At 46.7% G+C, this 26734-nt stretch overlaps 1 protein-coding gene across 1 annotated transcript; it reads right to left on the reverse strand.

Annotated features, from left to right (window-relative positions):
• Positions 1 to 227: 227 nt before the first annotated feature.
• ETV7 (ETS variant transcription factor 7) lies at positions 228 to 26426 on the reverse strand. Its single transcript, XM_060163919.1, is given in 8 exon segments — positions 228 to 479; positions 18611 to 18694; positions 19491 to 19596; positions 19709 to 19766; positions 19769 to 19805; positions 22413 to 22555; positions 25962 to 26087; positions 26294 to 26426. Coding segments are annotated over 8 exon segments (870 nt in total). The 5' UTR covers positions 26358 to 26426.
• Positions 26427 to 26734: the final 308 nt, after the last annotated feature.

A 26734-nucleotide genomic window follows, 5' to 3' on the forward strand; every position in this document is an offset into this window, starting at 1 on the left:
GGCTCGCCCCGCGCCCCGCACTCAGCGGGCTGGGCTGTGGCGGCGGCAGCGCTGAAGCTGCGCGCGGAAAGAGGGTCCGGACGCGTCCGCGCTCGGGCCCCGCCGCCCTCACCCGAGTCTCCGGGCGCTGAGAAGGGAGCGGTTCGAGCCCCCGGATGTCCAAGCACACCCATGGCTGCTTCCGACACCGCCCTGCTTCGCTTCTCAGCCGCGGGCCTCGCTCGGCGCTAGACTACTCCGAGGGCTGCTGCTCTGTATGGAGAATCCCTGCCGTCAGCCTCGCTCGCCGCCGGGCCCTGCAGGAGCCGCAGGAGCCGCAGGAGCTCGGCGCTCGCCCTTCCTCGCAAATCTCTTGTCAGCGGGTGGGTGCTGCGTCGGCGCGAGAGGCCCCTGGGCTGAGGCGGCGGTAGCTCCTCCAGCTCCCTCACGTCCGCGGGCGGAGACCTCTGGACCCCGCTGAAGAAATTCCGGTCCGCGTTCTTGGGGTCGCAGAGCAGTGAGTGCGCGGCTCCCCAGCGTCCCCTCCACTGCGGCCCTGCAGTCCGTGCCCAGCTCCACCCCCCAGCCCTTGCCCGCGATCGCCGACCCCTCTTGGCCACCGGTTCCTCTTCGCCGCTGTCGAGGGTCAGGTTTTCACCTCCCGCCCCCTACTCCGCCGGCTCCTTTCCCGCAGCCCGGCCCTCTCCCGTCCACCTGCCTCCCCGGCCCTCACCCCGCCCAGCCCCAGACTCCAGTGCATCCCTTTCTTCCCGCCGTCGCGTGGTCTCACCAACCCCAGCTCACTTCTTGATCCCCATCCTGTTCCCTGCTCTCGTCCCAGTAGGTCAGCTCCGTGAGCCCGCCCCCCCACCCCGGGAAGCCCCACTCGAGGGACCGGGCCTCTTCCACCTTGAAAGGAGGGTGGGATCTGGCCGCTGTTTTCCCCAGAGGCCTGGCCCCCAGAAGTGCAGATCTTATGGAAAGTGGGAAGTGGAGGTTCTAGAAGATTCTTGGATTGTTTTCACCTGGATGGGGAATTGGTGTGGGTTATAGAGCATGTCTGGCTCAGAGGCGGCTTGAGGATGGAGTGGTTGGGGAGTGAGGGGCGATTTTTGTCCCTTGGGTTGGGCTGTGGTTTATTGGAAAACCTCGTTTTCTTCTCTTGACTTCCATCGCTGACAGTTCTTGTGGCAATGTTGATACTTTTCCAATCTGCCAGATGCAACGTCACTGATCGATGTACTTGGAAGTTTTCACACTTCACCTCTCCTTTTTCTCGTTTCAGCAGGAAGCAGTGTGTGATTCTCCTCACAGTGGGGCAAACAGGAGTTGCTGGGGAAATGCTAATTATTGCATTTCTTCTTGAATATTTTCCGATTATATATTTTAGATTCCTGTGAGAGAAGTCTTTAGAATAACAAACATCTCTGTTTTGTAGGATTTCCTTTGGGGCTGGGGAGTAATAGAGAAGGAATAGACTTCATCATCTAATTATCTCAATTAGATTTAAGTATATAATACTATCTTGGCTAAATGATTCTTCAGTGGTTAATATTCCATAGTATCTGATGAGTGAAATTGTTATCTCATTTACCTGATCAGGCTTCTGCTGTGGCTGTACTTTGTATTAGATGTAAGGTTCTAATTTTGCGATGGCTGTCTCTAAAATTACTTCTTGTGGTAACTCCAATTTTATGCTGTTATGCAAACTTCACACTCTACAATTTAGAGATTATCATCCTCCGTTGTTTTCCTCACACTTTTCCTGACTATCTCTCAAACTGAGACATTGAGAGATTAGTTCCTCCCAAGTCATCAGACATTGAGTTACCTGCTAGGTGTTTTAAGTTAGGCTATAGAAAACACTTATTTCTTTTGATTGGAAAGAAGATAACTGATATAAATTCAGAGCTTTTATTACTACCTTGAACTATTTATACCAATTTGTATGGCATTAAAGTAGGTTAATAATAGTGGCAAAATTGCTTCCAGTTAGACCAGGAAATCATTTTTCTCCTTTCATACATAATCCTTTCTCCCTGTCCCCCTTACCAAGTCTCCTCTTTGCTTATTTTTCTTGAAGTAAGTATAAACTTGTTTCTTGAAGTAAGCAAAATTTAGTAAGACCTATGAGGTTGATCCTTGTCCAGGCATTTTATGACAATTTCAGGACAGTGACATACATATAGCCTATTGGTCATTATTGTTAAATAGGATCTAAAGTGCTTATTGTGCACTCCAGGGATGTTATTGCCTGCTTATGTTGTGATGCAGAGTTATTTAGTTTGCATGAAAAACCCATTGATCTCTGTCCTAGGAAGATTGTAGTATGAATAGAGATCATAACTTAAGTATCTGCAGGTTTTCTTTGAATTTCTTGAGTTATATTTTAATTTCACATTGCAGAGTTTTATGGCTTCTCATTTCTTAATTTCTTTAAGTCTTTACTAACTCCCCTCCCTTCCACTGTAATTCCTGAAGCCATCTTATATATGTTTTTTTAAGTATACTTGATTTTTTTAGAACAGTTTAAGATTTACAGAAAAATTAAGATTATGCAGATAGCCCCACCCAGTTTCCCATTATTAACATCTTACATTAGTATGGTACATTTGTTATAATTCGTGATGATACTTTATTAACTGAAATCTGTAGTTTATTCAGACTTCCTTAGTTTTTGTTTTTTTCTGCTTCAGCATTCCATTCAGGATACCACATTACATTTGGTTGTCCTCTCTCCTTAAGCGCCTCTTAAATTTTTTTTTTTTTAGTATCATGTTTACATGCTTTTTAACTCTGTGGAACTGTGAGGTTAATTATCTTCTGAGGATACTATATTGCCAAGTAATGCCATCCAATAGCTTTGACAATGAAAGATTGATCTCTGTTTTCACTGGCAGTGTCAATAGTTTTCTTATACATTAGCAAAGCTCTGTAGAATCTAGATCATCTTTTTCTTCCTTCCTTCCTTCCTTCCTTCCTTCCTTCCTTCCTTCCTCTCTCCCTCCCTCCCTCCCTCCCTCCCTTCCTTCCTTCCTTCCTTCCTTCCCTTTTTTGGCTGCGTTGGGTCTTTGTTGATGCATGCAGGCTTTCTCTAATTGCGGTGAGCGGGGCTACTCTTCGTTTTGGTGCTCGGGCTTCTCATCGCGGTGGCTTCTCTTGTTGCGGATCATGGGCTCTAGGTACGCAGGCTTCAGTAATTGTGGCACGTGGGCTCAGTAGTTGTGGCACATGGCCTTGGTTGCTCAACGGCATGTGAGATCTTACCGGACCAGGGCTCGAACCCATGTCCCCTGCATTGGCAGGCGAATTCTTAACTACTGCATCACCAGGGAAGTCCCAGAATCTATGTCATCCTGATGTAACTCTTCATGAATTTTTTATTTTTAGGTTTTAGGATTCCACAATTCAGCTTTCAAAGACTATAGCAAAGCCTTGTTTGTCTCCTTAATAGCATTTACCACACTTACAATTCTTATTTTTTTTGTGTTTGTTTTTCTCTATTTCCCACAGCAGAATGCAAGTCCCATGATGATTAAAAACTATTATTGTTTTTGTTCATCGTATCCCCAGTGCCTAGAATAGTGCCAGGCTTGTAGTGGGTACTCAGAAAATTTGGTGAATGGTGATGGTTGAATCTAATAGTAACCAAAGCTAGTAGTCATCTTTGCTATAGTGAAGTCTATGTTTTTTCCTTATGCAATTAATAGTTTAACAATAACATTTTATACTTACATTGTTTGATTGTATACAGGGATACTCCAGATCCTCAGGGGGCAGGGAACTCAATAATTTATAGCCTTTACCACATCACTAAAAAAAAATACGACTGACCAGAATTTTATACTGTTTTTTTTTTTTGGCTAAAATTGTTTTGTTAAAGTTATTGTTAAATTATTTGCTGTTAGTATAGCACCTAAAATTATGTCAGATGATTATGCAAGACGTGTTCATGGAACAGATTTGAAGTTAGGGAGACTGCTTTATTTAGCTTTTCAAAAATTTAAGGTTCTATGCTCTACAATGAAGATGAATTGTTTTCAGTATATGAAGCCTCATGTTGAATTAATGACATCAGTCTTGGTAATCTTCCTGTAAACTCTTATGGTTTCTTTATATTACACTAGTATACATGGTTCAATAAAAGAATGTTGAAATAAAAACCAAAACCAACAATAATGAGAGGAATCACATAAGAACAGAATGGTAGAATTTACAAGTCAAAGTTATAAACTTTTGCCCATCAAAAACACCATAAAATGTTAAAAGACAAATAACCAAACTAGAAAAAATTATTTGCAATGAATAATACAGGCAATACTCTCCTTATTTTATAAAGGATGCAAAAATAAATACAAATTTAAAAGTAATCAATAAGCACATAATAAACGTTTAACTTCATTGTCAGTGTTTAACACCACCTCATAAACACAGTTTACTTTCATTTATATATGTTATGACACAACATTAAGTAGAAAAATCAGGATATAAAACTGCATATGCAGAGTAATCCAAATGATGTTAAAACATACACATGAGTTTTTTAGTTTTTGTTTATTTGTTTGTTTTTAAGCCCCATGACAGGGGGCCTCTTAATTTCTTTTTTTTTTTTTTTGACTTGTGGGATCTTAATTCCCTGACCAGGGAGGAATTGAACCCAGGGCCATGGCAGTGAAAGCGCCGAGTCCTAACCACTGGACCATCAGGGAACACCCTACACGTGTGTTTTTTTTGGGTTTTTTTTGCGGTACGCGGGCCTCTCACTGTTGTGGCCTCTCCCATTGTGGAGCACAGGCTCCAGACGTGCAGGCTCAGTGGCCATGGCTCACGGGCCTAGCCGCTCCGCGGCATGTGGGATCTTCCCAGACCGGGGCACGAACCCGTGTCCCCTGCATCGGCAGGCGGGCTCTCAGCCGCTGCGCCACCAGGGAAGCCCATGTGTGTGTGTTTTTTTTTTAATGGAAATACAACCACTTAAATATTTTAGATACCTTTCCTTTGGAATTATAGATGGTTTTTTTTAATTCTTTGCCACTTTTCTATAGTAAATGTGTATTATTTATGTATCCTGTTATTGACATTTTTTATATTAATTAATTTATTTTTGGCTGCATTGGATCTTCATCACTGTGCACGCGCTTTCTCTAGTTGCGGCGAGCGGGGGCTACTCTTTGTTGCAGTGTTTGGGTTTCTCATTGCTGTGGCTTCTCTTGTTGCAGAGCACAGGCTCTAGGTGCACAGGCTTCAGTAGTTGTGGCACACGGGCTCAGTAGTTGTGGCTCACAGGTTCTAGAGCGCAGGCTCAGTAGTTGTGGTACACGGGCTTAGGTGCTCCGCGACACGTGGGATCTTCCAGGACCAGGGATCGAACGAGTGTCCCCTGAATTGGCAGGCGGATTCCTAACCACTGCACCACCAGGGAAATCCCCTGTTACTGAAAATTAGTTAACAGTATTTCCCTGGCCGGTTCCCACCGGGCAAATTATAGAAATGGCTTGCCCCTTTAGCAAAGAGGGTTTGAAGGGAGGATTCCTGGAGTATCTCCCACAGTGACAGCTTCCAGTTTGCTATGTCTCACAGGAAGCTTCCTTCCTATCCACATGGGGTCTCAAACATGTCACCCTGAGAAACTCTGGCTGTGAGCTGGGCCCTGTCTGTCACGACCTCCCTCCCAAAGAGAATGCCAAGCAGTGGCTCTGGCTTTCTGGCCACTGAACAAACCCAAATCAAATATTCCCATCTGGGAGGGCTCATGGGGAGGACAAGGCCTGGGAGTGACAATAAGCAGAGGGGAAGAGAGGAGTTTCAAGAAGGCCCTGTTCCTCAGGAGCTGGCCGCCTGACCCCAGATGCCTGTCTATTTCTCCTTCCATTCAGCATCCCAGTTTCCTTTGCAAATGGGCTTCATTACACCCATCTTCCTGCCAGGTCTAGACTGAAATGATGCAGTTTAGTCCCCAGGAGCTGGGACCTCTTTTACAGATAGGAGGTTATGCAAATTATTAGGCAAAGAGAGATTTGCAACATGCCAGGAATAATTGCAGTAGCTTGAAGGGCAATGAGAGCAGCAACTGTCCTCAGTCCCAGTGGATCCCTCTCATTAGTGGGCTGAGCAATGACCCCCAAAAGGATATGTCCAAGTCCTAACTCCTGGAATCTGTGAATGTGACCCTATGGGAAAAAGTGTTTGTGGATGTCATTAAGTTAAGGACCTCAAGATGAGAGATCCTGGATTTAGAGTGGGCCCTAAATCCAATGACAGGTGTTCTTACAAGAGAAAAGCAGAAGGCTATTTTAGATACACAGAGGGAAGAGGGCCACGTAAAGATGGAGGCAGAAATTGGCGTGAAGCATCTACAAACCAACGGATGCCAAGGATTACCATTAGAATCTAGGAGAAAGGCACGGAATGGAGTTTCTCTCAGAGCCTCCAGAGGGAACCAACCCTGTTGAAACCTTGATTTTGGACCTCTGGTCTCCTGTGAAAGAATAAATTGGTTATTTTAAGCCCCCAAATTTGTGGCAATTTGTTACAGTAGCTACAGGGAACTAATATACAGTCTTTCACAGACGGCCATTCAGCAGTCTCCAGGGTCTCCAGGTGCCGGCACCCCTACCCAGCTAACTCTGATCCAGGTTCACGATTCAGCTGCCCATCTCCTTTGAGTCAGGAACCCACTGGGACAGTCCTCTTCCTGCTGGAGGAAGCACTTAGGGGCACTCACTTTAATTGCCTGTCCAGCAGAAGGGGTGCGTGACAGACAGATGACAGTGCCATCCTGCTACTTTCAAAGTGTTCCCTTTATGGGCTCTAAAAAATAAGCAAATAAAATGAAATAAAAGAGAAAATAATTCATCTTGAAATAAAAAATGTGAAAACAGTATTGAAGAAACTAAAGCCAAATTTGATCCCTAGAGTGTTATTCACAGCTTTTTTCTGCCCTTAGTGACTTTCATTCTTAGTCAGCGCTGACCTTCCACTTAAGTATGGTGTAGGACCAGGTTTCCACCTGCAGAGGTTGCCCACAAGGTGAGACTTGAGGTCCAGTCTCTTCTGACTGTCCTGAAATTCCCTGGGGAAACTTATCAGATGGTGGGATTTCAGGCACTAGGATCCAACCCAGAAGGAGCTGTGTTTCAAGGAATAGGTGGACCTTTGCATTAGCAGGTGACTGTGCTCTCAATTGATAAGATCACTCTACTTCCACCAGGGAACCAGAAAATGAGCTATCCAGGACAGACTATGAAAGTCTTATCAAAGCAAGAGCCTTATTGACAGGCAGGCAAGCCTGTTGGGCGAACTTTGCTGAGAGCAGAGCTGTTGCACTGCTATAATAATGCATATCTGTGTATGAGACTTAAAACACCAGGGACCCCATAACACCCCGACATGTGGGAGAGAGTCGCTGTTTTGAATATGCTCTTCTGGGATACTTTTAATAGAAAATAGCATAGTCTCATTTATTATTATTATCATCATCATCTTCACAGATGGGCGCATTCAATATATACTGTTCCACAACTTGCTTTTTTTTTTCCCTAGATGTTCTTGTGGTGGTGGTTCCACAATAAACATTGTCTTGGAGTTTTTGGCCAAAGAGCAGGGAAGACCCCCTTCTCCCTTCCAAGCCCCAGATAGTTTCTTTTTTTAACTCAGTGTGTGAAAGGGTTCAGAACTCCAAGAAACAGTCAATACTCGGGAGGGGTGTTCAGCAATGTCCCTGCATTTCCCATGCAAGGTGACATGAAGAAAATTTCATTTTACACACACTGGCTCCTCAGCCTTCTGCAGATTAACTTTTCTCCTTGAAATTTTCAAAAGCTGGAGTGGAACTCCCAGCCCCCACTCCCAACTCAACTTAGGCAAGCACGGGGCGGGGGGGCGACAAGGGGGTGGGCCCGAATCGGCTTGTCCACAGCTAGGTCACCCCTTCCTCTTTTAAACCCAAGGTGGTTGACAATTCGGACATCCAAGTTCAACTTTTCCTTTTCCACCTGAGGCACTGAGAGGTAAGTAAAATTCTCATGACTTAGTGGAAGACATGAAGACTAGAGAATATCCCATGCTTTTAGTTTAATTCCTTGATACAGTTTATATAAATTATATAACCAAACCTAAGCCTCGCTGTGCCATGTTCTCTGAATCACGGTTTTACCAATTTCAAACGTTCGTAGACAAGGATAGCATCAACATTTGGCAAATGACCAAGAGACCCCCCAGCCCTGCACCTGGGGTCCACATGTCCATTCCACGTCACTACTTACAGATCTGCTTTTCTTTACATTAGCTGCATAGTATTTCATTGTATTTATTTATCCAAATCCCACTGCTAGTCATTTGGATTTTTCCAAGCTTTTGTGATTGTAACCCAGTGCTTCGGAGAATCTCTCTTTAGATATATTTTTGTGTTATGTGAGAACATTTCTGAAAGGTATATTCTTAGAAATAGAGTGGCTGGGTTAAAAGGGAGACACGTTTAAATCTTTAGTAGACTCTACCGAATTCCCTTCCAAAACTTTGCACCTCTTCACACCTCCAGCTGTGGTTTGTGAATGTGGCTGCTTCTTCCCACTTACAACACCACTGAGCCTGTTCATTGCTGTCAATCCATCAGTCACTCACTCTTGTTTGAATTATTCGATTATTAGTGAAGCTAGGCATCTTCTCAGATGCTTCTTGGACTCTGAGTTTATGCTTGAGTAGCTGGTTCTTTAATTGAAAAAAAATATGCAACTTATCAAGTTATATTGTTTCCTCCAGGAAGTGCTCATTATTCTCAAGAGAATATAAGGAAGCTCTTGCTTCCCATAACGCACAAGAGTTTCTCACTTCCTGTAGAGAAAGCAATTATTCACTTCAGTGTCAGCCAAATGCAAAGCACTTAGAGTCAGATATGAGCACTTCTCAAAGGAAACCACTTCACATTTCAAGGGCTTGTGTCACAGATAGGGCTTCAGGGGTAAATTTGTAGACTTCACAGATGGGAAAAAGTCATTTCACGCTGCAGATACAAATTTTACACAGATACACAAAAAAAGGACCATCAGTTGTTTACCTCAAGTAAGTATTGAGCAAAGTTAAATGTACTTTAATGTATTAAATGTTAAATTTATTTAAATTTTATTAAATATTAAAATCTTGTTTGTCCTGATGATTGACCCCATTCACATTCATCCCAACCTCCTCCAAGGGTCTCTTCCTCTACTTCATAGGCTGGAAAACTGAAAAGTACATTTCCCAGATCTTTCTGTGGATTTAGCTGCTGCTGGAACAAGCAAGATCAAGAGAAGCTGTGTACTTTTTAGCAGCAGGATTCCAGCATGTTGCTTTCTGGTGGTGGTGTTCTGGAACATTGCTGGAGGTTCTACCCGGAACCCACCCCTCCAGCCCTTCCAATGACACTGTAAACCTCTGATTCATTTTCTGCTAAAATTAGCTGACATAGTTTCTGTTTTCCTCCAATTGAACCCTGACTGATACTGCTCACAAATACTTGTCTTGATAGAGCCACGTGAGATATGAGAAAGAAAAGTCTAGACAAATGGCAGTGCAGGCATGAATCATGCTTATTATGATTTTCCTAATAGCACTTTAATCAGATACCTCGTTCCTGTAGGAAATTTGAAAAGTACCTAAAGCGTGCAAAGAATGAGATAACCATCTGTTATTCCACACGAATCAAATATTGATGAGAAGAAAACATTCAGCCCCTCTGAAATGCTGGTCCTAATCATCAGCTGCTGCTGTTTATTTGAATGTGGAATGACCAGCTCAGCCAAGGGGAACCTGGGCTGATTTTGGTGCTCACGTCTAATTTGAGAATGCAGAGCCGCTCCCAGCCACTTCCCAATAATAAGGGAGAAAAGTTGTGGCAACAGAATGTGATAATAATAACGTATCCAATTTGTCTCCTAGTTCTAACCCAGAGACCTGGCAGTAGGAGTGGGAGGCTGAGTATCTGTACTCTTTCTCTCTTCAATCATCCTCCCGACCCACACTGAGCACTCACCATGCCTGGAGAGGGCCCTTCATATGCCTTTAGCCCAAGCTAACCTGAAGTCTGTTTGTCTATTTATTGAAACTGGGCCTCTTCTTCCCATTTTTCATCCAAGGCCAGAGTTTCCTTCCAGAGACCTCCTTCCTCTGTGTCCAAGAGAAAATAATAATAAAAATAACTATCATTTATTGAATACTCTAAGCTACCATGAAGTTAATCCTTATAAGAACCCTACAAAGTAGAGATTATTTTCATTTTACAGATGAGAGACTCACAGTCAATTTCCTAACATTTCACAGTTCAGAAGAGGTGGAAGCAGGATTCAAACTCACAACAATCAGGATTCAAAGTCTGGGTTTTAACCTTTATGCTGTGTCCCACTCCCATATCCCTAGGAAAGTGCCCCTGACCTGCTGCTCTCTTAGAGGAAACTGACACTCTACACAGGGGCTCTATTTGCTCATAAACTCTTTTTCTCTTTAGTAACACCTTTATTGAGCTCTAATTCAGATGCCATAAAGTTCACCATTTTAAAGTGTACAATTCAGCAGTTTTTAGTATATTCATACAGTTGTGTGTCAATTGCCACTGTCAAATTCCAGAACGTTTTCATCACTCTGAAAAGAAATTCCATACCCATTAGCTGTCACTTGCCATTTCCTCCTCCCTCCTGCCCCTGGCAGGTACCAATCTACTGTCTATTTCTATGAATTTGCCTCTTCTGGACATTTCATATAAATGGAATCATACAATAGGTAGCCTTTTGTATTTGCCTTCTTTCACTTGGCATAATGTTTTCAAGGTCATCCATGTTATAGCATGTATCAGAACTTTATTCCTTTTCGTGGCCAAGTAATATTCCATTGTGTGGATCTGCCATGTTTGTTTATCCATTATTCAGTAGTTTGTTTCTTTGGGTTGGGGTTTTTTTGGGGGGAGGGGCTTTATGAATAATGCTGCTATGAACATTTGTGTGTGTATATATATATATATATAGATATAGATATAGATATAGATATAGATAAATGTTCAATTCTCTTGGTTATATGCTTAGGAATGAGATTCCTGGACCATATGGTAAATCTACTTTAGCTTTTTGAGAAAATGCTAAACTGTTTTTTCATAGCAGCTGCATATCTGCAATATATGAGGGTTCCAACTTCTCCACATCCTCTCCAACACTTGTTATTGTCTTTTTTTTTTTTTTTTTTTGCGGTATGCGGGCCTCCCACTGCTGTGGCCTCTCTTGTTGCGGAGCACAGGATCCAGACGCGCAGGCTCAGTAGTTGTGGCACACAGGCCTAGTTGCTCCACGGCATGTGGGATCTCCCCAGACCAGGACTCGAACCCATGTCCCCTGCATTGGCAGGCAGATTCTCAACTGCTGCGCCACCAGGGAAGCTCCTCATTGTGGTTTGATTACATTTTCCTTATGATTAATGATGTTGAGCATCTTTTCATGTGCTTATTGGCCATTTTTATATCTTCTTTGGAGAAACATCTATTTAAGTCTTTTGCCCAATTTTTAATTGGGCTATTTGCCTTTTTTTTATTAGGTTGTAAGAATTCTTCCTTTATCCTGGATACAAGTCCCTTGTCAGATTCATGATTTGGAGATGTTTTCTCCAATTTTTGTGTTGCCTTTTTAGTTTCTAGGTGGTATCCTTTGAAGCACAAAAGTTTTAAATTTTAATGAAGTCTAATTTGTCAACTTTTTTTCTTGTGTTGCTTGTGCTTTTACTATCATATTTAAGGAACTCTTACTTAATCCAAGGTAATGAAGATTTACTCCTCATTTTTTTCTAAGTATTATGGTTTTAGCTCTTATATTTATGTCTTTGATACATTCTGAGTTAATTTTTGTATATGGTGTGAAGTAAGGGTACAACTTCATTCTTTTGCATGTGGATATCCATTTCTCTCAACACCATTTGTTGAAGAGAATATTCTTTCCCCACTGAATACTTTTGGCATGCTTATTGAAAATCAGTTGCCATAGATGTATGGGTTTATTTCAGGACTCTCAATTCTTTTATTTATTTATTTTTTCAGGACTCTCAATTCCATTCCATTGATCTTCATGTCTATCAGTATGCCAGTACCACACTGTTTTGATTACTGTAGCTTTGCAGTAAGTTTTGAAATCAGGAAATGTGGGTCCTCCAACTTTGTTTTTCTTTTCAAGATTGTTTTGGCTATTGGGGGGTCACTTGCAATTCCATATGACTATTAGTATCAGCGTCTCCATTTCTCTAAAAAAAAGGTTGGAATTTTGATAGGGATTGTACTGGATCTATAGGTCAATTTGAGGAGTTCTGCCGCCTTAACAATATTAAATCTTCCCATCCATGAAAATGGGATGTTTGCCCATTTTTAAAAATTCATTTTATTTATTTATTTATTTTGGCTGCAACAGATCTTAGTTGCGGCATGTAGGATCTTTTTTAGTTGTGGCATGTGGACTTCTTAGTTGCAGTATGCAGACTTCTTAGTTGCGGCATGCATGCAGGATCTAGTTCCCCGACCAGGAATCCAACCCCGGCCCCTTGCATTGGGAGTGCAGAGTGTTAACTATTGGACACCAGGGAAGTCCCTGCCCATTTATTTTGGTCTTCCTTAATTTCTTTCAACAATGCTTTGTAGTTTTCAGAGGATATCTCTAGCATTTTGTTTAAGTTTATTCCTAAATATTTTATTCTTCTTGATACTACTGTAAATAGAATTGCTTTTAAATTTCATTTTCAGATGTTCATTATTAGTTTATAAAAATACAGTTAACTTTTGTAAATTGATCTTGTATCCTGCAACCTTGCTGAGAACCTGATATGCACCCCACCCCCATCCCATGCCACAGGTTGAGAACCTAAGCATGTCACTGGCTGGAGTGGGCAATCATCTGACTGAGGGGAAATCCCTTCCTGATCAGAATTACTGGGATTTCAAGGGCCATATTTAGAACCCTGGGGCTTTCCAGCCAGAGCACTGTGAACAATACACAGGGCTTCCTTGAGTTGGGGTGTTTAGAGTAACCTGGAACGTTAAGGTCTGTTCAGGAGACTTTATGATCTCATTGGTCTTATCTTGTGGCTCCCCCATGGGCAAAGGAGGGGGATAGAGAGGGATAGTCCTGGGCCATGTTGGTCTTTTCCTCCCGGCCTTCCCGTCTGCATTATTCATACCCATTAGGATTGAGTTTTGTTGCACATAACAGAAACTAACAACATTGACTATATCAGGCGTGACTTTTATGGTGGGAACTATAGGCCAAATACAAGGGATCAGGCAGGGATTTCCCAGGTGGTGCAGTGGTTAAGAATCCGCCTGCCACTGCAGGGGACACGGGTTCGAGCCCTGGTCCCGGAGGATCCCACATGCCACAGCGCAACTAAGCCCGTGCGCCACAACTACTTAGCATGTGCACCTAGAGCCCGTGCTCTGCAACAAGAGAAGCCACCACAATGAGAAGCCCGCGCACCACAACGAAGAGTAGCCCCCGCTCACCACAACTAGAGAAAGCCCATGCACAGCAATGAAGACCCAACACAGCCAAAAATAAATAAATAGCAGACTGCAGGGGGAAAGTTGATGTACGTGACGATGACTTGCTTCTACTTTCACAAGCGTTTCACATCTCTGGCAGCTCAATTTAAAACTGGCCCCTTCATTTAACTCTGTCTTACTTTCTTTCATGGTGCTTATCACCACCTGACACCATATGCTGTGTTTATCACTTACTCATCTGTCTTGGTTACCACTGTATTCCCCAGTTTCTAGAACAGTGCCTAGTGTATCGTAGGTGCTTAATAAATATTTGTGAAGTAAATGAATACATTATTTCATTTGAAGTTTCTCAAGAATATGTGGCAAGTAGGGCAGAAGATGCTGTTACTCATTTTACAGATGTAGAAACAGGCCCAGGAGGCTGACTTCACTAAAAGCCACCAGGGAACTGAGGGAGCCTCAGTCCTTTTGATTCCAAATCAGTGGCTGAGTGTGTGGGTGAGGGTAGATAGACTTTTGACACACCTCTGGCCTCTGCTCAGAAAGTTGGTAAACTACTCAGGGAAAAGGTGATAAGAAAAGCAGATAAGTTACTCCCAACAAAGAGACTGGGAATCTAGGAATTTCAGAAACCATTGCCCTGCTGGTTGGGAAAGGGTGGGTGACATCACTGAACAAGTAGCTTTTTGGTACCTTCAATTCCACCCTCACTCCTGCTACTAACTCTGCCCAGAGAGGTGGTGAGCTCCCCATCCCTGTATTCAAGCAGGGGCTGGATGTCTCCTTACAGAGCATGCCTGAGCTGGAGAGTTGTACTCACATCTTAGTAGGAGAGGGCGGGCATGCTCTGTCACAGAACAGACACTCAGCAGAAAGTGGCCCGAACACCAACACAAGAGGCTTTGCGCCACCTGGTGAACGTTTTAAACTGCAGGCTCTTCCATGGAGAGAAGCCTGCAGCCTGAGTGTCCCTAGAATCCTAAGCGGTGAAACCAGACTAGACCACAGGGTTTGTGAGAAATCAGGGGGGCGCCCTGCACTGGGCCAGGCACCAGCAGGCGTCAGAGAGGTCACTAGTACAGGGAGGACTTATTAACAGGACTCAGGAGTTGCTGAGGCATATCCCTGGATTTGGAGGGAACGCGTCCTTCCCACACTTTATTCCAGATTCCTGGGATGACAAACTGGGAAGCTACCTGAGGGCGGGGGAAGGGTGCAGGAGGAGGCTCATTTGTTCATTCCACTCATCTTTGTATTTGGGAGTGACCTTGAATTGTCTTTGCCTAGAAGTAAAAAAACAAAACAAAAAAACCTCCATGTTTTTGCTACATGGGTTTCAGATTCTGATTTTGTCTGCCAAAGTGCATATTTTCATTATGTTTGTCACACTATTATTTGTTTGTTATCTTACTGTATCATTTATTATCATCAAAGGCCTCTGTAACTGCCGGTAGAAGCCATGATGAGCTCCATGCATTAGCCTTACCACACGGAGTTCATTTAATGTGAACAGACGTGAAAACATCTGAGCGTCAGTGGGCCAGTGCAGCTCTATCTGAGGTGAGTGCTGGATTCTGCTCATCCCTCCTAAAACCCTGAAATGGGCCCCAGCTCCCACCTCAGACTCTGCTCTGGGCAGTGAACCACAGGGCTCAGCTGCCCCTGCGGAGAACGTGCCCCCATCCCCGGCCAGCTGCTCCTCTCACCATTTCTCCTTCCAGTTTCACTTCATTCCTGAGAAAAGAGCACAGTTTTAATAAACTGTCCATCCCAAGCCTAGATCTGGGTGTCAGAGGCCAGTCGGGCTCCTGTGACATGGTGCACAGGGCCAGCACAGGGCCTGGGACCGCACTTCCCAGTAAAGTCTGTTGGGTGAACAACTGAATTCTCCCTGTGGACGGGCTTCAAGCAATGTATTATATCCTCATAGCATCAGCTGCCGCATGAAATAAGTTATGCGCAGGTGGTGCTGTTGGGAGTTTCCCCCTGCATTCCTCATGGGTCAGACACAGGATGGCCCCCTCCCTCTTCCTAAAGGCTCTCTCCTCACCCTCTCAGGGTCTCAGCCCCCATCCTGGTCTGCTTCCCTGTCTGAGTGAGCCAGGCTGACCCCAGCATGAACTTCAGGGACCCCCTCTGCCCTCCCGCAGGGATGGGCCTCTGCAGTCTGCCCTGCTCCCATTTGCCCTGCACCCCACATTCTCCCTGACCCCTCATGATCAGAAGGCCCTCCTCCACACTGCACCTCCAGACTTCACCCCTCCAAAAGGGAAGGAGAAAAACAGAGCAGAAGCCTGTGTGATCTCCTTAGGACACTCTCCCTGCCCCTGCCCCCCAAGCAGAATTCACCAGAGCCACTACTTTCTCCACATTCACCTCTCAGTGACCTCCCCCTGGGGACTGCAACAAAGTCCGCTTGTCAGCTACTTCTGCTTCCCCCACTGATGTGTGAACTTCCCAAGGGCAGGGCCCAACTCTCCTTTGTATACCACCCCCAGCCCTCCCCACAGGAGCAGTTAATTTACAAGCATTAGGGACTTTAAAAAATTAAGATCACGATTAACATATTTTGAGGACTTCCCCAGCAGTCAGGTGATTAGGACTCCAAGCTGCCACTGCAGGGGGCAGAGGTTCGATCCCTGGTCAGGGAACTAAGATCCCGCATGCTGAGTGGTGCAGCCTAAATAAATAAATAAAATTTTAAAAACTAAAAATATTTTTTAAACATGCACATTCTGATTTCAGGCCAACCCACTTCAAAACTCCCCACCCAAATCTTGGGGCTGTCCCAGGAGTGGCTTAGTTCAGAGGTCATCAAACTGAGTGGTCAAGCCAGTGTGGACGAGGGGACCCAGGGGACCTGACACCAGCATTGCACAGGGCTCCTCCTGAGCCTGGGCCACCTTCACGTTCACCACCAGACCCCGGATGTCTTGGAGGCATCAGGCCCTTGCTCTGTAAGTGTGTGTGTTTTCTGTGTGTCTCTATAAAACTTAAGAGAACACTTGACTAGAAAATGTAGATTAACACCATAGGGAGGAACCAGAGGAAGAAGCCAAGAAAGGCTGTCACAACTAGGATCCTGCATGAGAAAGACGTTGGGTCACCAGCATCAGCCCAGGCTTCCTGCAGTAAGAGCCTTGAGACGTGGCAGGGCCACTAGGATGGGAGAAAGTGCTGGACATTGTACACCTTAAAATTGCACAACATTATACGTCAATCATGTCTCAGTAAAGCTGGGGGGGAAGTGCTAGATCTGGAGCTTTCTTTCAAGAGAAAAAGACTTTGTTGGCAAGAATCCACATAAGGAGGGACTTCCCTGGTGGTCCAGTGGTTAAGACTTTGCCTTCCAATGCAGGGGGTGCGGGTTTGATCCCTGGTTGGGGAGATAAGATCCCACGTGCCTCGTGGCCAAAAAACCAAAACATAAAACAGAAGCAGTATTATAACAAATTCAATAAAGACTTTAAAAATGGTCCACATCAAAAAAAAATCTTAAAAAAAAAAAAGGATCCACATAAGGAGAAGGTGGACGTGATGGAGCCCATGCTCCTGGGTTAGTGCTGTAAATGGCTTGACTGGATGGAGACAGTGACTTGTATCATGAACTTCTTAACACACTCACTTTTTTTTCATAAACTCTTTATTTCCTGTTGACATTAATGTAATCTGGCAAAAAAGGACGTGGCTGCCTACTTTTTCGAACCATGGGACTCTATTTCCTGCTTGTTAAGATGATTTGTGAGGAAGTCCATCTTGATATATGTTGTTTTCAGTGACCCCCCCCCCCACTTTTCAGGAATTTAATTGTGTAAAAAATGGATAGAAACCCAGAGCTTCCTTTCGTGCCAGGTACACAGGAGGTGCTCAATTAATGTTCATGGAAGGAAAGGCTGAATGAATCCCTTTATTCCTGGCACCCAGGCATCCATCCCAGACCAGGGCCTAAAGTTCCTGGAGAAACGGGGTGCAGCTCAGTCCAGAGCTGAGTGGAGAGTCCAGGGATCTGGGGTCTGGGGTGGTGGACTCTGCTCAAGCCCACTTCTCACTCCTGGCCCCAACGGTCCCAGCGTTGGGTGAGATTTAACACTCCCCCTCCCCCCACCGCCGTAAAGACATAGTCTTTGGGATATGCAGCTGTTGACAACCATTAACACAACAGCAGGCAGATGCCAACATCATAACTGGAAGAAGTGACTTATGACTCCATCCTCTCATTTAAACCTCTACGTCTTGGACCCATGAGATGCGAGACAATTAGAAATGAGGCACCGTGAGGAGGCAGCACGCTGAGTTGGGCTGTATGTCCTTGGGCATGTCACTCCCCCTCTCTGGCCTCAGCTGCCTTGTCTGTAAGAGGAGAGGCTGGACAAGTTGATTTCGATGGTCCCTCCCAGTCCACTTATGTAGTTCTGGGCTGGGGATGATGAGAAAAGCTATGGGGCATGGGTTCATCCTGGAGCAAAGTCAAGGAGATGGAACAGTCTCAGGAAGACTAAAGGGGCCTAGGATTTTCCTGCTAAACCTTTTGGCCAAGGCCCCTGCCTGGCCTCTTCTAGTGTGGAATTGTCCAGGGCCTAAGACGGGACTAAGCCAGGATTTTCCCTGCTTATGAGCAGTCACAGCTTTGAGTCCCAAATCAGCTTCTCGGCTACAGTGACCCAAGGCCAGATTAGGTCCAGCCAGATGGGGGTGGCCGGTGGGGGTGTTTTCCTGACCTGCTGGAGGCAAGAGGCAAAGGTGGTTTCCTCCTTCCAGAAAAGAAGATGCGAATCCAGGAAGTTCTGTTTTCAATGAACTGAAAACACTCCCTTCCCTTTCTCCGCCAGCTTCCCCGGGGTTGCAAGGGCAGAGGCTCTGACCCCATCAGGAGGTACCTGGGGGGCTGGGGAGCATCGAGGAGAAGCTGAACCAATAGCAGAGGCATTTTCATGCTTTAGAGCAGCTTTGCGTTTGCAGAGTTTTCTTAACTCCTTATACGGACGGCAGTCACGTACTTCACAACTACGGTCTTATTCAAGTTTTCTGGGAATCCTGTGATGTCAGGTTAGGAATAGCATCCCCATTTTGCAGATGAGAAACATGAGGCTCCAAAGAGATAGAATAACTTGCCCAAGGTCAATTGGCAGATACGGGTATAGGAGCATAGGAAGCCAGGATGTGGGCGGCGTGGGCGATCTTTACTGGGTCATGATCAGAGTCGCCAAGGACTGAAAACTGAGGACAAGGGAGTTGGGCCAGGTGAAATAAACTGTTTATGAAGATGCTGAGGGCAGAGAGGTAGGGCTATGGCCTCTGCTTGAGAAGTGCCCATCACATTTCGAGGCACTAAAAGAAAACAGGTCACAGCACTGGGTTCGAGGGAAGCATCCCAGCTCTGCAAGCCTCTGCCTCCATTTCCCCATCTTTAAACCTCCGGTGGTTGGTATGTGAATTGAATGAGATAAAATATAGGTAGAACCCTTGGCACAAGGCCTGGCACATGGTAAGCACTTAACTGTCAGGCATCATCATTGTTATCATTACTAAGGTTGACAAAGCAGTAATTCTTTTTTCCATTTCATGCACCAGCCCCCTGAGGGTGGTTTTCATGAGCTTGCCCATTTTGCAGATGAGGAAAACTGAGGCTCAGTGAGGGACTTCTGCTTCCTTCTTCCGTAAATTGAAGGAATTGGGCTGGATGTTCTCTCAGCGACTGGCTTCCTCTCCTGAGCTGGGCAGGTACTAAGGGGCAGGGTAGGGAGAAAGTTCACTCCCTGTGCTCCCACTTAGCAACCAGGGCTGCCCTATCCAAAGAATGCCCCCACAGTGTCCTGGAGGCGAGGCCTGCCGGTTCTCAGCTGTTCCAGGTCCCCAGGCAGCTTTGAGGTCTGAGACACCAGCTCTGATCCGAGAGTGCAAAACCCAGCTGCCCTGGGAGGAGGGAGGAACAGCTAGCTGCCTTCGTGGGAGACTCAGTCTCTGACCTGTTGGTGCCCGGTGTCTGGAGTCCACATGTCCTTCACAGAGAGACTTCCAGCATCTCCTCCTTAAAGTCCACTCTGTCCTGCTCCTGGCTCTCCAGAAGCTCCCTGCTGTTGCCCTTGTCCTGATTGATCTTCCTGGGTGTCTTCAGAAATCTGGAATTCAGGCCCCAGCTGCAGATCAGCCCGTGCCCCAGCTGCAGAGGTCTTCCAGGCCACCCCACCCCAGCTCCACTCCACCTGGCATCTTGGCCCCTAGGCCACTCACCTGAACAGGAGTTTCTGCCCGGGTTCCTTCTTAAAGATGTTCAGATTATGCTGGGGCACAAGGCATGTGACATCTCATAGGTCACGTTCACCTGCTTCTGGAAGGAAAAGCAGCCCCACATCACCCCCTACTCCCCACCCTGCTCCTTCCAGGCCTGGGAGGGAGCAGGTTGGACTGGATGGTTTCTTAAGCCCCTCAGCCCAGGGGTCTGTTAGGGAATATGAAAGTTCTCATGCATTGGGAAGGAGAAAGGCAGGGGAAGGCCGGAGTGGGAGGGGTGTGGGAAGAAACAATGGGATGGTTCTGTCACCTACTTGACTGAGACCCATGGGCCAGGAGTGAATTGCATGTTGCTTTTAAATGGCAAATGTCACGAGTAGTAACAAATAAATATATAGTTAGTAGGAGAGACAGCATGGTGGGGTAGCATGAGGGCCTTGCCACCTAGCTGTGTGACTTTGACCAAGTCAGGTTTTCCTCTCTCTGGGGAGTGGACTGTGCAGAGTAGGGACAAAGAGGGTGGGCTTTGGTGTCAATTTAAGCTCCAGCTCCACCATTTGGCAGCTGTGTGACCTTGGATAAGTTTCTTTACCTCTCTGCATCTGTTGCCCCAGCTATAAAATGAAAATAAAAACATCAATCTCACAGATTTGTTGTGAGCATTAAATTAGTTAATCCATGAGAGCACTTAGCACAGTGCTTAACATGTGGTCTGTGCTCACTAAATGGAATTGCTGCCCTTGGGGCCTCAGTTGCCCTCCCTCCAGATAAGCACACCCAAACTTTAGTCATTTGCATCCTTCCAGCCACCAGCACTACCCAGAGGCCACAAAACAGGGTGGCGCCCAGAGCTACATGGTCTGGATTCAGGTCTCTGCTCTGCCACCTACTGGCTGCAAACACTGAGACAAGTTGATACACCTCTCTGTGCCTCAGTTTCCCCATCTGATAATATCCACCCCATGAGGTTGTTGTGAGGATTAAATGAGTTAATACAGGCAAAGCCCTCTGAGCAATGCTTGGCAATCAAATGCTGTGCCATTTTAGGAGATGCTATATATTGCAGATGATCATTATTGGTTTTTTGTTTGTTTGTTTTAATTTATTTAACTTATTTATTTATTTTTGGCCGTGTTGGGTCTTTGTTGCTGCGCATGGGCTTTCTCTAATGGCGGCGAGCGGGGGCTACTCTTCGCCGTGGTGCGCGGGGCTTCTCATTGTGGTGGCTTCTCTTGTTGCCGAGCACGGGCTCTAGGCACAAGGGCTTCAGTAGTTGCAGCATGTGGACTTAGTAGTTGTGGCTTGCGGGCTCTAGAGCACAGGCTCAGTAGTTGTGGCACATTGGCTTAGTTGCTCCACAGCAGGTGGGATCTTTCCGGACCAGGGCTCGAACCCACGTCCCCTGCATTGGCAGGCAGATTCTCAACCACTGCGCCACCAGGGAAGCCTGATCATTATTGTTACTAGTTTTCTTTAAAGACTCTTTTTAACCTAAATGAATTTATTTATAGACTAGCACACTGGTTTTATATCACCACTGTCAATCATGAGATTGACAAAGTAGTTAAATTTTGTAATCCTAATGCTTATTAAAATAAATAATTATTAGAATTTGGAGTAAACCACCTAAAATCCCCTGGCAGACACCCATTTAGGTATGGGCGCTCCTCACGTTAGGAATGCTGGCCTCGGTCATCCCCAGGCCTTTCCAGCCCTGACAGCTGATGATTCTGCAGGGCCTGAGACCTGGGTTTCTGTCCCAGCTTCCTCCAGGGTACCAGCTTCCTCACCTGGCTTAACAGCAAATGATGCACAATTCATGTAAGCGTGCTTTGAAAGCCTCAAATGCTAAGGAAAGGTGGAATTAAGCAATTAGAAGGCAAGATTCCTGAGTTCCAGGGACAGTCCCCATCCTCAAGAAGTAACTGCCTGTCCCTCGGAATCTCCCAAAATAAAATGATCCCAACAAGAGCCACTATGGAGAATATATGGAGGTTCCTTAAAAAACTAAAAATAGAACTACCATATGACCCAGCAATCCCACTACTGGGCATATACCCAGAGAAAACCATAATTCAAAAAGACACATGCACCCCAATGTTCATTGCAGCACTATTTACAATAGCCAGGTCATGGAAGCAACCTAAATGCCCATCAACAGAAGAATGGATAAAGAAGATGTGGTACATATATACAATGGAATGTTACTCAGCCATAAAAGGGAACGAAATTGGGTCATTTATAGAGACGTGGATGAACCGAGAGACTGTCATACAGAGTGAAGTAAGTCAGAAAGGGAAAAACAAATATCGTATATTAACGCATATATGTGGAACCTAGAAAAATGGTACAGATGAACCAGTTTGCAAGGCTTCTGAGACATAGATGTAGAGAACAAACGTATGGACACCAAGGGGGGAAAATGAGGGTGGGGAGTGGGGGGATGAATTGGGAGATTGGGATTGACATACATACACTAATATGTATAAAATAGATAACTAATAAGAACCTGCTGTATAAAAACTAAATAAATAAAATTTTAAAAAAAAAGAAAAAAATTTAAGAAAAAAATGCTCCCAACACTTCTGGGGCTGCTGGTGAAGCTCCCATCAGTTGAGGCCTGTCCCCTAGTGCTGAGGGGTCCACTGTGGCCCCTGCCCCGTCATGTGTGTTGAGATCATCCTGCCCGCTGGCTGAGGTTCACCTTGTGGTTTCCCCAGAATCTGGCAAGCCCATTTGGATCCACAACTCAGAAGATCTTGGCATTATTGTCTTCCCACTTGATGTAGGGCTGGTACCAGGTGTCAGAGAGCAGCTGATACTTGTAATCCCACAGCAGCTGGCAGTCTGCGGTTGAGCACAGAGGGTGCAGACGGGGCGCCTTCATGGAGCTGTGAGGACGAGCATGAGAAAGGTGCTCTGGGGCTCTCGAAGCCGGGGCCCAGGCGTGCAGCGGGATGGTGAAGACGATGGTACTAACAGAAACAGCCACACGTGGGGCCTCATTACTCATCTCATTCAATCATCCTGACTCTAACAGGTGGAGACCTTTACCCCCAGGAAGGGATGAGGAAATGGGCTCAGAGAGGTATGGACATAACCCAGTCACCAGGCTCCTAAGGAGCAGGCGGAATGGGGAGCCTAACCCAGCTCTTCAGACACCAAAGCCAACACCCTTCGCCCGGGGGCAGGTGGCGGGGGCACTGGCCAGTGGCTGGCGGCTGGAACCCTGTCTCCAGGTCCCTCTCTGCCCCGGCCCAGTCACTCAACCTCCCAGATCTCTATTAAATCAGGATTGTAACATCCATCCTATCCAGCCAGCACCCTAACAGGAGGTTCTGGAAAATCGAACGTGCTATCATGAAGGGCAAGTGGCAGAGGGAGCCTGGGCGCAAGCTCTTAAGTCCCACCTGGGCCACCTGGCTCGGGCGTGGAGGGCAGGTTACCGGACTTCTTCTGAGCCATAGTTTCCTCGTGTTGGGTGATGTGAGGATTAAGTGACATAATCGACCAAAAGACCCTTAGCACAGTGCCTGGTACAGAGTAAGTGCTCTAAGAATGTTAAGCATTATATTAAAATCAAATAACTGTGTTTCAGTGACTCCCAGTCACTTTCAACCCAGGAGCTAAGTTTCTGCCCCCTCTGTGGTGTCTTAGGATAAATGTAGTGGCCCCGCCATGACTAGAAAGCACACTTTGGGAAGGCAGTCAGCTTATCTGTCAGTCCATCTGGTTACCTGTTAGTCGGTCCTTTAACAATGAATGTGGAGAAGTATATCACCTGATTAGAGCTCAGGCCCTAGAGTCAGACTGCCTGGATTCACACTTCAATTCTGCCACTTACTGCTGTGTGACCATGCGAAGGTCACTTAACCTCTCTGTGCCTCATTTTCCTTATCTGTAAAATGGGGCTAATAATAATACCAACCTCAGAGGGCTGTTGTGGGGTTAAATAAAAGCCTTAGAACCAAGCCTGGCACATAGTAAACACTCAACTATTTAAAAATAAATAAAGTTTTGGGGCTTCCCTGGTGATGCAGTGGTTAAGAATCTGCCTGCCAATGCAGGGGACACTGGTTCGATCCCTGGTCTGGGAAGATCCCACATGCCGCAGAGCAACTAAGCCCGCGAGTCACAACTACTGAAGCCCACATGCCTAGAGCCCGTGCTCCATAACAAGAGAAGCCACCGCAAAGAGAAGTCCACGCACTGCAACAAAGAGTAGCTCCCGCTTGCCACAACTAGAGAAAGCCCACACGCAGCAACAAAGACCCAAAGCAGCCAAAAATAAATTAATTTTTAAAAATTAATTATAAAAATAAAGTTTTAAAGGGGGAGGGGGCATACCCTAGGCCAGTCTGACTGTCTGAACTATGACTGGTAAATCGTCCCTGGCCTGGACATAGGGTGGGCTTGGCGATCCCGGGCAGCACTTTCTGCCTGCTGTGACCAGACTGTGACCAGCACACAGGAGAATTACTCCACACACCACTGCCAAGCACAGACCCTCTCATTCCCCAGATCAAAATAACCGTCCTCCTTGTCACCCACCCCGCTCTGGGACTTAGCCTCAGCACACCTCCCTCCTGTGTGCCAGGGGAGCACAGCCTCCTACTCACCAGTGATCCTGCCATCAATGGGGGCCTGTGGCATCGTGGGGAAGGAGGAGACTCCCTCAGCCCTGCAGCTGAGCTCCACACAGTGAGATAAACTGAGGGACTCCTGCCTGCTGAGGGGCCAGCTGGCCAGGCCAGGGGCATCCACATGGCTCAAGGAGCTGGCAAGCCCCAGGGCTGATGGCTGCTGCAGGAGGCCCCGATCCCCTCTGCAAGCAGAGGAGCACCATCGATTCTTTGGGCCCAGAGCCTCCCCCAACCCAGACCCCCTCAGTGACATGCGCGGGAGCCCGTGGGGCTGCACTCCTAGTGCTCTCCCCACACCCAGCCCCTGGTTAGAAGGTCAGGGAAGCACTGGAGGGTGTGGGTGAGGGCCAGACAGCCCAGGTGCTAACCCTAGCTCCCAGACAAGTAACTTAGTTTCTCAAACCTGCTCCCTCATCTGTAAAATTGTTCACAGTGCCAAGAGGTGACAGAGCCAGGTCCAGAACCCAGGTGCCCTCTTCATCCACCCAATAACTATTGATGGAGGACCTTCAATGAGACAGGCATTGTTCTAAGAATGTTGGGGACACATCACTAAACTGAAAAGAGCTTCTGCCCTCATGGAGCTTTATATTCTAGTGGGGTAGGGAGGGGGAGGAAGACAGATGATTAAAATAAAAAAGGAAATAGAAGTAGTATACAATATGGGGGGAAGGGATAAAGTACTACTGTACAAGGCAAATAGGGAATTCTGGGAAATGCCTCACAGACATGATAACATTTGAACAGACACCTAAGGAGGTAGATGAGTGAGCTATGTGGGCATGTAAAGAAGAGATTGCAAGGCAGAGGGAACAGTAAGTGCAAAGGCCCTGAGGCAGGGGTGTCTCTGGCTTGTTCAATGAGCAGGGAGGCTGGTGTGGCTGGAGAAACATGAGCAAGAGGGAGAGGAGTGGGAGAGGACAGCAGAGGGCAGGGAGGTCGTTGTATGGACTGGGGCTTTGACGAGTGAGATGAGAGCCACTGGAAGATTTTGAGCAAAGAAGTAACATGACCTGACTTATGAATCTCTGGCTACTCTGTTGAGAATAGATCATAGGAGATCAAGGGCAGAAGCAAGGAGACCAGTGAGGAGGTTCTCCAGAGGAGGCAGGGGCTGGACCTGGGCAGCACTACAGGTGTGTGAAGTGGTTGGATTCTGGGTAGATCTTGAAGGTAGAGCCAGCAGGAGTTGTTGACAGTTGGGATGAGGATGAGAGAGAAAGAAAGTAATCAAAAATGACATCCAGCATTTTGGCCCGAGCAGCTGGAAGGTTGCAGCAGTAAGGACTGGGAGTGACATGAACAGCCCTGTGTGCAGGTCCCTGGAGACCCTGAGGAGAGCAATTTCCATGGAGAGATCAGGAGGAGAAGAGAGGGATGCCACATAAACAACCCTCTGCTGGAGAGGAGAGCAGAGAAAGGGGGAGATGAGAGGCAAGGCCCCTCGGCTAGAGGACAGTCACAGAGGGCAGGGGTGAGAGTTGGGGAGGCAGGGCAGGGGGAGATGGGGAGCCTGGCCCACAATGCTGCCTCTTTCATCATTTTGCCAGGAAGAAGCTCTGCCCTCTGATGAGGCCAATCTGGGGGAGTGTCTCAGAGAGCCTCCTCACCTTCCAGGCAGCAGGGGAAGGGCTGAGTGGGCCCCCTCTGCCTGAAAGCTCTTCCGAAAAAGGGCCCACATGCCACAGCTTGCCGCTGGGTCTTGATGTACTGGAGCAACTCATACAGAACGTCAGCTGAAGCGGGGAGGGGGGCGCGGGAGGGCAGGCTGCTGACCAGGTGTCAGCTGGCATGTCCGTCACAAGATTCGTGCTGATGGAGATGCTACGCAGAGGCCTTAGGATGGAAATGGGGAAGGGAGAGGGAGGGAGCAAGACAGCTCCCCACCCCCACCCCCGCTCCCCCCCGGTTTGCATCAGAGAAGCCAGTGAGTGACCCCGACCTGAACCCAGGGAGCGGAGTGGGAAGTCGCCCTTGGTGAGGATGCAAAGGGCTCGGCCGTTCATCTCAAAGTCCTGCTCCCTGGTGTGCTGCAGAGAGTACTCCTGCTCAGCCACGCGCAGCCAGTGCAGCTCGTCCTTGTTGCTGGAGAGCATGGGCTGGATGGGGTTGACGGAACCCCAAGGAGGTGCCCAGAGAGGAGGGCTTGGCTACGGGGTGCCTGACTCTCTGGCTCAAATCGCCTCACCTCACAGATGAGACAGAGTTCAGCCTTCAGCATCCGACAAGGCACTGCCAGCCTGGTCGGGTGGCCCAGTGGCCACACAGCCTTACAGGCTGTCTGCAGTCTGACTGCCCTTTGTTTCTCCAGAGGCAGAACTACCTGGCTTGACTCTTGGGCTTGCAGTTTGCAAGCCGCAGGCCTGCGTGGGTGTTGGCATCT

Source organism: Lagenorhynchus albirostris, chromosome 10 (assembly GCF_949774975.1).
Source record: "Lagenorhynchus albirostris chromosome 10, mLagAlb1.1, whole genome shotgun sequence".
In the NCBI taxonomy this organism is placed as follows: Eukaryota; Metazoa; Chordata; class Mammalia; order Artiodactyla; family Delphinidae; genus Lagenorhynchus; species Lagenorhynchus albirostris.